Below are 15,664 nucleotides of genomic sequence, written 5' to 3' on the forward strand. Positions count from 1 at the left end.
GCACGATCTCGGCTCACTGCAACCTCCACCTTCCAGGTTCAAGTGATTCTCCTGCCTCAGCCTCCCAAATAGCTGGGATTACAGGCGCCTGCCACCACGCCCAGCTAATTTTTTGTATTTTTAGTAGAGATGGGGTTTCTCATGTTGGCCAGGCTGGTCTCAAACTCCTGACCTCATGATCCACCTGCCTTGGCCTCCCAAAGTGCTGGGATTACAGGCATGAACCACCGCGCCTGGCCATGATGGTATATTTTATATTATGTGAAGGTCTTTTTTTTGTTTTTTTGAAATGGAATCTCACTCTGTTGCCCAAGCTGGAGTGAAGTGACGTGATCTCAGCTCACTGCAACCTCTGCTCCCTGGGTTCAAGCAATTCTCCTGCCTCAGCCTCCTGCATAGCTGGGATTACAGGATGCACCACCATGCCCGGCTGGTTTTTTTGTATTTTTAGTAGAGGCGGAGTTTCACTATGTTGGCCAGGTTGTGTCTCAAACTCCTGACCTCAGGTGATCCATTCGCCTTGGACTTCCAAAGTGGTGGGATTACAGGCGTGAGCCACCACGCCTGGACATGAAGTTTTTAAAAATTGCAATGATAAAAAAAAGGAAATCGTACAGGCCTAGAATTGTTTTGGTAGATTTTTTAAATCATTAATTAAATTTCTTTTATGGTTACAAAATTATAAAGATTTTCAATTTCTTTTTCTTTTTTTTTGAGACGGAGTCTGGCTCTGTCCCCCAAGCTAGAGTGCGGTGGCGCGATCTCGGCTCACTGCAAGCTCCGCCTCCCGGGTTCACACCATTCTCCTGCCTCAGCCTTCCAAATAGCTGGGACTACAGGCGCCCGCCGACACGCCCGGCTAATTTTTTTGTATTTTTAGTAGAGACGGGGTTTCACCGTGTTAGCCAGGATGGTCTTGATCTCCTGACCTCGTGATCCGCCCGCCTCGGCCTCCCAAAGTGCTGGGATTACAGGCTTGAGCCACCGCGCCCGGCCTTTCAATTTCTTTTCAAGTCAGTTTTGGTAAGATTTTCTTAGTTATTTTTAAAAAGTGTTTTCCTTATTAAAGCTATCTTTTCATAGCTCACTAAATTGTCTAATATTTAATTCTGTGTAGTTACCAGGTAAATCCTATCAGAAAGTATCAAGTACCCATTTGAAGCCATAATCCATTAAATGAAACATCTACAAACGAGACAGATTACAATCATGAGAATTTGCACCAAAGCAGCAGTTGCATTGCCACAGTTCTATCTTCACCTTCACAATGTTTCCCTTGGTCAAAAATGCACCAATGGCAAGGCACAGTGGCGCACACCTGTAATCCCAGCACTTTGGAAGGCCGAGGCAGGTGGATCATTTGAGGTCAGGAGTTCGAGACCAGCCTGACCAACATGGAGAAACCCTGTCTCTATTAAAAATTACAAAAAAATTAGCTGGGCATGGTGGTGAGCACCTGTAATCCCAGCTACTCAGGAAGCTAAGGCAGGGAGCTTGAACCCGGGATGTGGAGGTTGCAGTGAGCCAAGACTGCACCACTGCACTCCAGCCTGGATGACAGAGTGAGATTCCAACAAAAAAAAAAAAAAAAAAAAACACACACTAAGTCATCTCCAAGTTCAAAGCATTCAGCAAACAATGGCAAGGCAGAGCCATCAGAAACATACACTTGATTTTCATGACAAATACGGTAATGCTGTATTAGCTAGTGGAGCCACTTTCTGTACTGCTGTATGGACATATGTAGCAACTCAAATTGGAATAGAATGGAACCTGTGCCCTGATGGCAGAGTCACTCCAAAGGAATGGAGAGATCAGTCATCATCCCAGCTGGTGTAATACTGAACTGTTTAAAAAACAGCTCATCAGCTGGGCACGGTGGCTCATACCTGTAATCCCAGAACTTTGGGAGGCTGAGGCGGGCAGATCACGAGGTCGAGTTCGAGACCTACCTGGCCAACATGGTGAAACCCCGTCTCTACCAAAAATACAAAAATAAGCCGACATAGCAGCTTGCGCCTGTAATCCTAGCTACTCAGGAGGCTGAGGCAGGAGAATCGCTCAAACTGAACCCAGGAAGCAGACGTTACGGTAAGCCAAGATCACGCCACTGCACTCCAGCCCGGGTGACAGAGCGAGACTCCATCTCAAAACAAAACAAAACAAAAAACAGCTCATCAGCTGGAAACAGTGGCTCACGCCTATAATCCTAGCACTTTGGGAGGCCGAGGCAGGCGGATCACCTGAGGTCAGAAGTTAGAGACCAGTCTAGCCTGGCCAACACAGCAAAACCCCATCTCTACTAAAGATACAAAAATTAATAGGGCGTGGTGGCGGGTACCTACAATCCCAGCTACTCAGGAGGCTGAGGCAAGAGAATCGCTTGAACCCCGGGGCTGAGGTGGAAGAGGGAGGTGGGGGCGGAGGTTGCAGTGAGCCAAGATTGCGCCAGTTCACTCCAGCCTAGCCGAAACAGCAAAACTTCGCCTCAAATAAATAAATAAAATAAAATAAAATAAAATAAAATAAAAAACAGCTCATAATTGATGCCAAGTAAAAGCACTGTGTACCCATTAAGATATGGCATCATTGAAGAAATAAAGTATATTTGAAACCTTCAAAAAAATTACAATGATGACTACTTCTTGTGGAAATTAATTTACACATGGCAATTACAGGCATCTCAAATATAAAAACTGATGAATAATAAATCCACATACCGCATTCCCTATTTTAACCTTGAGTACAGTGCAATCGTTTATTTATTTATTTATTGAGACACAGTCTTGCTCTGTTGCCCAGGATGGAGTACAATGGATGACTATGGCTTACTGCAGCCTTGACCTTCCAGGCTCAAGTGATCCTCCCATCTCGGCCTCCCTAGTAGCTGGAACTACAGGTGCATGCCACCACACCCAGCTAATTTTTTTTTTTTTTTTTTAGAGACAAGTTTTCGGTACGTTTCCCAGGCTGGTCTCAAAATCCTGAGCTCAAGTGGATAGACCCACCTTGGCCTCCCAAAGTTCTGGGATTGCAGGCATAAGCTACCATACCGAGCCTCAACCATTAAATCCTTTCTGATATATTCTTGATGATTATCTCCCTGCCCCCCCAAAAATCTAAATCTTTGGTTTCAATGGTTTTCAGTAGTTATTTCAAATTGTTTTTCTTCCACTAACCATAGTAAAAAATAATAATCAAATATAAATGACTTAGGAGAAAAATAACTTCAGATAATGGATGGATAGATACATTATATTTACACTTTAAATATATTCTAGAAGACCTATCAAGGAGTTCATGACTCAACTTGGAAAGTTAGTTGGAATCCATATTTCTTCCATTCCTTTGCAAAGTTATGGAAGCCATATTTCTTCCATTCCTTCCAAAGCAGTCTTAAATGATATCCCAGGGATCAGCAAATAATGTTGAGTCCTTTATGATATCCACAGATTGATTGCCTTAGTCTTTTTTTTCTTTTTTTGACAGAGTTTCACTCTTGTTGCCCAGGATGGAGTGCAATGGCGTGATCTCAGCTCACTGCAACCTCTGCCCCCTGGGTTCAAGTGATTCTCCTGCCTCAGCCTCCCAAGTAGCTGGGATTACAAGCATGTGCAACCATGCCTGGCTAATTTTGTATTTTCAGTGCAAACAGGGTCAGGCTGGTCTCAAACTCCTGACCTCAGATGTTCCACCCGCCTCAGCCTCCCAAATTGCTGGGATTACAGGTGTGAGCCACTGCACCCAGCTGCCTTAGTCTTTTAATAAAAAATAAGCAGCTCATGCCTGTAATCTCAACACTTTGGGAGGCCAAGGCGGGTGGATCACTTGAGGTCAGGAATTCCAGACCAGCCTGGCCAACATGGCGAAATCCTACTAAAAATACAAAAATTAGCCAGGCATGGTGGCAGGTGCCTGTAATCCCAGCTACTCGGGAGGCTGAGGCATGAGAATTGCTTGAACCTGGGAGGCTGCAGTAAGCCTAGATTGCACCACTGAGATCATGCCACTGCACTCCAGCCTGGGTGACAGAGTGAGACTCTGTCTCAAAAAAAGAAAAAAAAAAAAGCAAGACTAATATTTTTCTTTTATCTAAGCAAAGGCTCCAGATACATGAGATACCAGACTATTACAGAGTACTATTATTTTTTTAGTATGGAAAGGAATAAATCAAAGAGACCAGGAAGTGGAGGTTACAGTGAGCCACGATCATGCCGCTGCACTCCAGCCTGGGTGACAGAGCGAGACTCCATCTCAAAACAAAACAAAACAGAAACAGAAACACAGCTTTTTATATGACTGTATCATCATTTACTTAAAAAGACCATCCTACCTATCCTTCATAGTCCAAGTTCAAATATTATTATCTCCAAAGTCTTTCTTCAACTCTAGCCTATATCTTTCTTTTGAACTTCTCTAGCACTTGGTATCACTCTTTGCAATGCAAAGTTAGTTGGAATCCACTATTTAGATAATTCATACTTAGTTATCTATTGCTTATACTGTTACTCTCCTTTGAGTCTGCTTTTTTAACTAAAAATTAAAATTAGAGCAATATGTGAGAAAAATATTAATACTACATAGATAAAACAATGCCTGACACAATAACTATTCCATAAATTATAATAGTTCTCTTTGCCATTTACCAAATTTGTGACCTTGAACAATTCACCCTTACTAAATCTCATTTTCTTCACCTATAAAGAAGAGCTAATAATCCCTGTCAAATAATTGTCTACATGTGAATAGGTGTGACCAATACAATGGTTTTGTATCTTTTCATCATTATGCCTAAAACAATCTCTTGAATTTTAGTTATTACCAACCCTTTGTACAATATACAGCACTTTTATTACCTTAACATTATAAAATAAGTACTTTTATAAACTCTTCATAAACATAAATGTTAATAGCAGAAACACAGCTTTTTATATGAATGTATCATCATTTACTTAATTATTCCCTTAATGTTGAACATCACCCACTCTCTTGCCAGGATCTCTCCGGCTCCCTATTGTTCTTTTGCCACAGTAGCCAGTACATCTCTCAACCAGGAGGAATCAATCCAACTGCCTACTTCCTCTATTCCCACACCACAGCTACTGAGTCCTGTTGAAGAAAATCGTTAACAGGTTAGGATTCATGCCACTACAAATTCACAGTTTCTAATCCTAACTGAGATTACTATCCTATTGGTAATTCATCCATATGCCTCTGGATCAGTGACCTTTTCCATCCCAGACAGTAATCAATGGGTACTCTAAATCTCAAGCCAAACACTCTATAGATCTCTTCTCTCACAATTGCCCTTTACCAGAAGAAATAAATCTGACCTCACCCCATTTTCCAGCCTACACTCTTCTTCATACCCATATCTTTCATTCTAAATGTTAGGCAAAGGTTTATCTCCTCCTTCCCTGAGCTAGTACAGTAATCCCTTCTCGCCTCCACACCCACCACCTTCCTGTTCCATCAAATCACACAGCCCTAAATATTCAGTCTTTATTCTACTCCACCAAAACATAACACATGCTTAACTCTTCCATCTTCAAAAAAATTACATTTCTCGGCCAGGCGCGGTGGCTCACGCCTGTAATCCCAGCACTTTGGGAGGCCGAGGCAGGCGGATCACGAGGTCAGGAGATCGAGACTATCCTGGCTAACACGGTGAAACCCTGTCTTTACTAAAAATACAAAAAATTAGCCAGGCGTGGTGGCGGGCACCTGTAGTCCCAGCTGCTTGGGAGGCTGAGGCAGGAGAATGGCGTGAACCCAGGAGGTGGAGCTTGCAGCCAAGATCGCGCCACTGCACTCCATCCAGCCTGGGCAACAAAGTGAGACTCCGTCTCAAAAAAAAAAAAAAAAAAAAAAAAAAATTATGTTTCTCAGCTCTACTTCTCTAGCTACCTCTTACTTTTGCTTCATAGCAAGTTTTCTAAGAATGGTCTATATTTGTAGTCTGTTTTCCCACCTCCCAGTTACTCTTCTATTGGAATTTGGCTTCTACCCCAATCACTAAATAAATATGTATCTTGTTAAGGTTGTCTCAATAGCAAAGTCCAGCAGTAGTTTTTGTATCATTATTTCACTTAATCACTTTAGATTGTACACTGTTAGCCATTTTTTCCTTCTTGAAAAATCTCTCCCCAGCTTACCAGAGACCAATGTCCCGGTTTTTTTTTTTTTTTTTTGAGACAGAGTCTCTGCCTGTTGCCCAGGCTGAAGTACAGTGATTCAATCTCGGCTCACTGCAACCTCTGCCTCCTGGGTTCAAGCGATTCTCCTGCCTCAGCCTCCTGAGTAGCTGGGATTACAGGCGCCCGCCAACACCCCCGGCTAGTTTTTTTGTATTTTTAGTAGAGACGGGTTCACCATATTGGCCAGGCTGGTCTCGAACTTCTGATCCCATGATCCGCCCACCTCAGCCTCCCAAAGTCCTGGGATTACAGGCATGAGCTACCACGCCCAACCAATCTCCTGGTTCTTTTCCACCCTTCTCTGCTTCTTTTGAGTTTCAAATCTAACCATAATGGTTTAGCACACTATGTTTCAAGAGTTCCATACCACATACAGGATAAAGTTCAAACTCTTCAGCATGGCACAGAAGGCCCTACATGGTCCAGTCTCTGCTTACTCTTCCAAGCTCATTTTCCTGTTAAATGCTTCCCACAGGCACCTTTCACCCTAGATACACCAATACCTGCAGCTCATCCAAACACACAACTCTTTCTCATGCCTTTGCCCATATCTTGTACCTCATAAAATGCCCATCCCTATTCCTGTATTCTCTTTTACCAACCTGCCTCATCCACTTTTTTTTTTCTTTTTGAGATGGGGTCTCACTCTGTTACCCAAGCTGAAGTGCAGTGGCATGATCTCAGCTCACTGCAACCTCTACCTCGCAGGTTCAAGTGATTCTCCTGGCTCAGCCTCCCGAGTAGCTGAGACTACAGGCACATGCCACCATGCTTGGCTTTTTTTCTTTTTTTTTTTTTTAGTAGAGTTGAGGTTTCACCACGTTGGCCAGGCTGGTCTCGAACTCCTGACCTCAAATTATGCGCCCACCTTTGCCTCCCAAAGTGCCGAGATTACAGGTGTGAGCCACCGGGCTCAGCCTGAGCCAGCACGCCCAGCCCAGCTACTTTTTTTTTAAGACTCAAGTTATGCATGTTTTTTTTCCATGAAACTTTCCCTCATATTCTCAGGCCTTGTTAAGTAATACCTCTTCTTTGATTCTACAGAGCTCTTCTCAACCTTCTAATATAAAGTTTAGTGATTATAGTTTAGTTGTTGAACCCTATCTTTGTACTCAGACTATGAGCTCCTTTAGGGCACATATTTTCTTACCTATCTTTGTATCTCCAGTGCCAAGTGTTTCACACATAGAAGCCATTCAATAAATATTTGTTGAATTACTGCTTGAGATGGTCAGCATTTAGGCTTACCATAGAGAGGAAGTGAAGATCCAGGAGGTAATTATGCTGAACAGCAGAGGAATTTTACTGAGACAGAAAATGAAAAAAAGCCGGAGGGAGGGAGGAGGGTCAGCCTGGGAACAGAAAAAGTTGTGTTTTTTTTTAATTTTCCCATAGAAAAAGTTGAAATGACCCATAAAAAAAGAAAGATGGTCACTCACACTTGCTACATTGCTTCCTTGTCCCAAGATTTTACCCATCCTGATCTTAGAGCCAAACATACTAGAGCCAAGTAGCCTCTAGCAAGTAACATACGTAGCTGCCTCTAACAAAATCTCTAGCACAAGCTCTACACATTTCCCTATTACCATATCACAAAAACACTGACCTTCATGAAAGATGTATAGAGTACCTGCTATACGCCAGATACTAGGTGTTATTTCATTACATATATATGTGAATATATATATGGGTACATAAATATTATAATTATAATTCTTATTTAAAAATCCTTGTGAATTAACTATTATTACTTCCATTTTATATGACAACCATTCAATGTCACATAGTTGGTAAGCAGACCAAATTCAAACCAGTCTTCTAACAATACTTTTTCCTCTCAAGGCAGCATGTACACAAAGCTTCTCAGAGACCCAAAACATGCCCCACCGCCGCCTTCTTACCTCTGGTGGTAAGAAGGGGAATGTAATTAGAAAAGGGCATGTTTTAGGCTCCGTGCAGTGCTCACACCTGTAATCCCAGCACTTTGGGAGACTGAGGCAGGCAGATCACTTGAGGCCAGGAATTCAAGATCAGCCTGGCCAACATGATAAAACCCCATCTCTACTAAAAATACAAAAATTAGCCACGTGTAGCTGTGCACGCCTGTAATCCCAGCTACTCAGGAGGCTGAGGCATGAGAATCGCTTGAACCCAGAGGCAGAGATTGCAGTGAGCTGAGATCACACCACTGCACTCCAGCCTGGATGACAGAGCCAGACTCTGTCTCAAAAAAAAGGGTGGGGGGCATGTTTTGGGTCTCTGAGAAGCTGGCTATCTATAAAGTCTTCATCTAGGTGGCGGTTACGTAGCTGTTCAATTTATATGAAGTCAATAAACTGTATGTTTATGTTTCCTACACTTTTTAGTACTGTATTTCACAAAAAGAAAGTTAAGTCACCGTATCAGTGAGGCCTCCTCTGACTACCCAAAATAAAATAGCAATTCCATCTCTGTCCTCCATCCCCCTTAAGCCAGTAGTTGTTTTCTCTGTAATATTTATCTCCACCTAACATACTATATATTCACTTCTTATTTATTGTCACATGTCCTCCTACATAAAACGAGGACTTTGTTTTGTTCACTGTGATATGCCATGGAAAGAGGACCTGAAATAAAATATACTTTTACACCTTTCTTCAGGTTCCTATAATCCTAAAAAAGAATGTAAAACATCGTTTCTGGTTTTTTATAAAAATGGGATCTTATTATACACATTTCTTCATAACTGGTTTGTCTTACTCTACAATCTATTACAGACATCCCTCCAGGTAAATACATACAGACTTATAACACATTCTCTGAGTTGCAACATATTCCACAATATAGGTACATGGCAATTTACACTTCCATACCTACTATTGATGGATATTCAGGCTGTTTTTAGTAGCAAATATTGGAAACATTATAAAAATATCCATACATATACCTTTGATACTTTTATTTCTACAGAACAGATTCCCAAAAGAGCTATTTTACTATACATTGACAAACTTTCCAAAACAGCTGCAGCAATTCACATCTCCACCAATAGTGAAGCTAATTCATGAATCTTAAGAGTTAATTTTCGTATAATTTATACACTTGCTTTCAAAAAGGATGAGGCAGCTTAAACATCTGAAAACTAAAAATTACTTTAGCAACTAAAACCTGGAAGCATTCTGTTCTCACTGTAATCTCTCCTCCACCCTACGAACTCAGTAATATCTGATTTACTATCATCTGCTCCAGTCCCCAAACCTACAGGTAGCAGAAGTCACTCTCCTCTCCTGCCCAAGTGAAGCCTAAGAGAAAAAGAATCCCACCAAAAGGAGAGAACCTGGGCCATTTCAGCATTCCCTCATTTTTATGTAAGAGGCCATATAATCCAAATCTGTCCTTCTTCCTCAACTTGCTTCTCTTGGTTTATACTACCACCATCTACCAAGCTAGAAAACCAAGTCATTCTAGATTATTTCATTTTCCTCAGAGTAGCCTCGAAGACCCACCAATCCTACTTTTTAAACAACTCTACTATTTATTCTCACTGCTACAATCTTAGCCTTAGGCTTTCATAACATCTTTCTTCTGTACTAAAATAGCCTCCTAACCAGTTTTCCTTCTTTAATCTTATTCTCCTCCAATCTATTTTTTACCTTACAGCCAACGTACTCTCTTCCCTACTTAAAACCAATCAGTCAGTGGCTTCCCAAATGCCTGCAGGATAAAGTTCAACCCCTAAATGTAGCCTTCGGGGCCTTTCACGATCTGGACCCCACCTAGTGGTCCAGATTCATCTAATGCCACTTCCTATCTCTCAATTTTTTTTTTTTTTTTGAGACAAGGTTATGCTCTGCTGCCCAGGCTGGAGTGCAATGGCCCAATCATAGTTCACTGCAGCCTCCTGGGCTTAAGGAATCTCCCACTTCAGCCTCCTGAGTATCTGGGACTAGTCATGTGCCACCACACCCAGCCAGATTTTTTTTAAAAGAGATGGGGGTCTCACTAGGTTGCCCAGGCTGGTATTGAACTCCTCAGCTCGAGAGATCCTCCCACCACAGCCTCCCAAAGTGCCAGAATTATAGGCAAGAGCCACCATGCGCAGGCCACGTCCTATCTCATACATTGTCTTCAACAAAACTTAAGGTGTTTTAATAACTTTATGCATTTATTCAGGCTGTTACCTCTTCTACTCCACCAGTAAACCAATCATTCCCTATTTCATTTATATATTCTTCTATTGCTATACTTCGACATTCATTCAATCAATATTTACTGAATACTTTCTATGTGCCAGAGACAGGGCTAGGTATTGAAGATCCAGCAACTAATTATGGACTCAGTCCTTATCCTGATGGAATTTATAATTTAATGAGGACTAAAGACACGAAACGATAAGTATGGTTACGGACTATAAAGGTGGTAGTACAGTATCTATTAAAAATATATTTTAGATGACAGGAGAAAGAGAAGGAATTATAAAGAGGAGCGCTGCATGGGTATATTTACAGGTATGTCTTTCATAATTACAGTCTGAGCTTCTTGAGGACAGGGATTATGTAATCTTCATATCCCTAGCCAGGACAGTAAATAGCAACGTATAGTAACGTACACTGACTAAACTACAAAGATCACTGACCTATTCACTCCTGGGCTGATCACTGTGACCATGCAAGTGCTCTCATTGACCAGGCCTAGATCACGTGCCCATCCAAGCCACATCATTCCAAATGAAGGAGGAGTGGTTCCAAGAGAAAAATCAGGAAGTTCTTACCTAAATAAGAGGGAAGAGAAACTAGATACGCAAAAAAACCAGCAGTCCTCTCTTCAGTGGACATTGTTGTTATCTTCCAAAACATCTTACCCCCTCCCCTCACTGGTAAAAAGTTTAAGTGGGATTGACCCCTTCCTCAGCTCCAGGGGTAGGCCCTGATTTGACGTTAACAGTGGTTCTTAAAGTGTGGTTTGTGACCAGCAAAATCAGTAACACCTGGCAACGTGTTACAAATACAACTTCTTGGAACCAAGCCTATGGAACCTACTCAACTAGACATTTTGGGGGTAGGACCTAGCAATTTGTGTGTTTTGTTTTTGTTTTTTGAGATAGCATCTTCTCTGTCATCCAGGCTGGTGTGCAGTGGCATAATCACAGCTCAGCGCAGCCTCGACCTCCCAGGCTCAAACAATCCTCCCATCTCAGCCTCCCAAGTAGCCGAGACTACAGGCATACACCACCAGGCCTCACTAATTTTTTTTTTTTTTTGGTAGAGACATAGTTTCACCATGTTGCCCAGGCTGATCTTGAATTCCTGGACTCGCGTAGTCCTCCCGCCTTGTCCTCCAACAGGGCAGGGATTACAGGCATGAGCCACAGTGCCTGGCTGCAATCTGTAATTTAACAAGTCCTCTAGGTAGTTCTAATGCACGCTCAAGTTTAAAAGCCACTGGTCTAGACACAGAAAGCTACCCGGATTTTAAGACAGTGATCCTTTGGAGCACGAGATGGTTCAATTAGTGTCAAGCTTAGGATTTTGCACTGTATTTGTAGGAAGCATCTTCTTTCTCTCCACGAATGAGGAAACATACAAAGGCAGCCATCTTGTACTACCGGGGAAGCCCATCTGAGAAAAAAAAGCTAATACAGGGTAAAGCCAAGAGAATTACAGAAAAACAGGGCCAAAGCCTGTACCCTTGATCAAACCATGCCAGGGGCCCTCACTCCCTTTGGTCTTTTCAATTACATAAGCGTATGTAATCCAAATTCAAATTCCCTTTGTTTTAACTAATTTGAGTTGGATTTTCTGTTATCAAAACTGAAAGTATCCTCATATCCACTATATCAAGTTACACATGTATTCTTAAACACCATAGAGAATGTACTAGAAAATACAGCCTAGTCAGCATCCTCTCTCTAAATTAAGGTTGCTAGATTTAGCAAATAAAAATATAGGACACACAGTTAAATTTGAATTTCAAATAAACAATGAATAATACTGCATGGTTCATACTGCATATATTTTATCTGGCAATACTAAATTTCAAGGGCTGAACACTAGGAACCAGTCCCAGTTAGACAGAGATGATAGCAGCTCTTATATAGTTTATGACTATACGGGGAAAAACTAAATTCTAAGTCCCGAATTAATGTCCTGCAACAGGTCTGAACCACCTCGTTGTCCTTCTAAAACTAAACAGACTTTTTTCCAAAAGCCAAAACATATTACATCCCCTACCACAGATAAGTGTGACAGAAACAAAAATGTTGCTATATTTGAGTATTCATAGCTTCTTTTCTTTGCTCTCTTGGTTCCTGGCCCTTATTGTAGAGATCAGAATAATGACACGGGCAAAGGCGAGAGTTTAATGGGAGACAGGTACTCAAGGAATAGAAAATAGGTTTGAGAAGGGTTACAAAAGAAACGCAAGAATGAGACTGCTCAAGTTGTTATGAGTTGGTAAGTTTTAAGAGAGAAGAACGTTTGGGATTAACCATGCCAAACATGAAGAAATAGGATTTTAAGTAGTATTGTAGTTTTATGAATGTAAACCCCTTTGCATTTTTGAGAAGATGGAATAAATACTTAAATTACTTTTCAATTTAATTTGAATGCTAGGCTGGTTCTTCCTCTGAATGGGACACTATGGAGATGGGCCACAGAGCATCCCAGTTTTATTAATAATAATGAAAATAGGCCAGGCACAGTGGCTCATGCCTATAATCCCACTGCTTTGGGAGCCTGAGGCAGGAGGATCACTTGAGGACAGGAGTTTGAGACCATCCTGGGAAACACAGTGAGACGTCATCTCTACAAAAATTAAAAATAAAAAAAATTAGCCAGGCACGGTAGTGCATACCTGTAGTCTTACCTACTTGGGAGGCTGAGGGTGGAGGATCCCTTGAACCCAGGAGCTCAAGGCTGCATTGAGCTATGATCAGGGCATCGCATGCTAGCCTGGGTGACAGAGTAAGACCTTATCTCTTTTTCAAAAATGTGTTTTTGTAGTCCCAGCTACTTGGGAGGCTGAGGCAGGAGAATCGCTTGAACCCGGGAGGCAGAGGTTGCAGTGAGCTGAGATCGCACCACTGCACTCCAGCCTGGGTGACAAGAGCGAGACTCCATCAAAAAAAAAAAAAAAAAAAAAAAAAAATTTGTTTTAAATAAATAAATAAATAATAAAAATGATAACAATAATAATAGATACCTGCCCTAAGTGTCTTATGTGTACTATTCCATATAATTCTCACAATAACCCTACAGTAGGATTAATATTCTTTTCTATGCTATACAGATTAGAAAACTGTCCAAGGTCACAAACTAGAAATAGGCAGGGCTAGAATAAGAAATCCCAACAATCTGAGTCTGGAGCTCTCAAACACAGATACTCTACCCATTTTATATCAATATCTATCCATACTCAAGCACTTAAACATTACGCCAAAAAGAAGATAACATAAATCTGTATTAATTATTCTCAGAAAGCAAGAACTTCAGCCCATAAAGTAAAATGAAACATGTATGGCATGGCTTCGTTCTCTTTAGTTTCTTCTCCCCTTCACAGCCCACTGAAAAAACTAAGAACATTAGGAAATTTTCTTTTCCAAAGTTACTTCTGAAAGTAAACTGGCTGGGTGTGGTGGCTCACATCTATAATCCTAGCACTTTGGGAAGCCAAGGCAGGAGGATCCTTTGAGCTCAGGAGTTCAAGACCAGCGTGGGGCAACACAGTAAGACCTCATCCCTACAAAAAAATCACAAAATTAGCCAGGTATAGTGGCACGCACCTATAGTCCTAGCTACTCAGGAGGCTGGGGCAGGAGGATCGCTTGAGCCCAGGAGGTCAAGGCTACAGTGAGCCATGTTTGTGCCACTGCACTCCAGTCTGGGTGACAGCAAGATCTTGTCTCCAAAAAAAAAAAAAAGTAAATTATAGTACAATCTAAATTTATCAACTAATGTTTATTTAAAAAGTAACTCATGAGCAAGCTTTCATCAAACAACTAAGGCCACATATACTGTTGGTTGGCAACTGGATGTCAGAGATCTGAATCACTTAACACTTCAAAAAAGAGAAAAATTAGCTGGGCATGGTGGCACATACTTGTAGTCCCAGCTACTCAGGAGACTGAGGTAGGAGGATTGCTTGAGCCTAGGAGGTTAAGGCTGCAGTGAACCAAGATCATGCCACTGCACTCCAGCCTGGGCAACAGAGTGAAACCTGTCTCAAAAAAAAAAAAAAAGAAAGAAAAGAAATAAAGAAAGAAAAAAAGAGAAAGAAAGAGAGAAAAATAGGTCAGGCATAATGGCTCAGGCCTGTAACCCCAGCACTTGGGAGGCGGGAATTGTCTGAGGCCAGGAGTTCAAGGCCAGTCTGGACAACACAGCAAGATCCTGTCTCTGAAAAAAAAAAAAATTTGTTTTAATTAGCCAGGTGTGGTAGTGCACACCTGTAGTCAGTCCTAGCTACTCAGAAGGCTAAGGTGGGAGGACCACTTGAGCCCAGGAGGTCAAGGCTACAGTGAGCTGTTGGTGCCACTGCACTCCAGCCTGGGCAACACAGCAAGACCCAGTCACACACACAGAAAAATACATCAAAATATATATAAATAGCTTTGGCATTATTTTAAAAGTTAAACTTATTAATTATTAAAGTATATATAGCATATGCAGAAATACAAAGCTAAGAAATTAGAAAATAAAGTGACTAAGTCAGTTTGGAAATGACAAGCTATATAACTAGTAACATTCAGAACGCAACCACTTTTTACAACCTCACAGCTTCTACCCTTGTCCAAGCCACCATCATCCCTCAGCTTGATTGTTGCAATAGCCTCCTAACCAGTTTCTCTAATTCTACCTTTCCCTCTTTCCACCAGCAGCCAGAATGATTCTTTAAGCCAAGAATCATAGTACATCACTGTTCAATACACTTTGATGGCTTCTCATCTCATACAAGTTTTAAAAGCCAAAGTTCTTACAATGGCTTACGATGGCATACATGGTGGGAAAGCCCCACCACCCATACCATTACTTGACTTTTTTTTTTTTTTTTTTTGAGATGGAGTCTCGCTCTGCCACCCAGGCTGGAATGCAGTGGCATGATCTCAGTTCACTGCAATCTCTGCCTCCCGGGTTCAAGCGATTCTGCTGCCTCAGCCTCCTAAGTACCTGGGATTACAGGCACCCCCCACCACGCCCAGCTAATTTTTATATTATTAGTAGAGACAGGCTTTTGTCATGTTGGCCAGGCTGGTCTCAAACTCCTGACCTCAGGTGATCTGCCCACCTCGACCTCTGAAAGTGCTGGGATTACAGGCATGAGCCACCACGCCCAGCCACTTGTCTTTTTTTACTACTTTCCCCTCATTCCATTCTAGCCATACCGGCCTCCTAGATGATCCCTGAATATATCACGGAGATGCTCCTGCCTCAGGGTAGGTCATCTGATATCCTCTACCTGGAACCCCCATCCTCACACCTGTTATATTTCCA

The 15,664-nt window shown here is 41.8% G+C and overlaps 2 protein-coding genes across 4 annotated transcripts in view; one reads left to right on the plus strand and one right to left on the minus strand.

Annotated features, from left to right (window-relative positions):
- PIK3R3 (phosphoinositide-3-kinase regulatory subunit 3) overlaps positions 1-15,664 on the minus strand; it is a 93,834-nt gene that overhangs the window by 63,849 nt on the left and 14,321 nt on the right. The gene's annotated exons all lie outside the window — the stretch shown is intronic.
- On the plus strand, positions 1,268-1,880 carry LOC115837591 (cytochrome c oxidase subunit 7B, mitochondrial-like). Its single transcript, XM_030823832.1, has 2 exons — positions 1,268-1,286; positions 1,598-1,880. Exons 1-2 carry the CDS (start codon positions 1,268-1,270, stop codon positions 1,837-1,839), a joined length of 261 nt encoding a protein of 86 aa, XP_030679692.1. The 3' UTR covers positions 1,840-1,880.

The sequence above is a fragment of the Nomascus leucogenys genome, chromosome 12, assembly GCF_006542625.1.
Source record: "Nomascus leucogenys isolate Asia chromosome 12, Asia_NLE_v1, whole genome shotgun sequence".
Classification (NCBI taxonomy): domain Eukaryota; kingdom Metazoa; phylum Chordata; class Mammalia; order Primates; family Hylobatidae; genus Nomascus; species Nomascus leucogenys.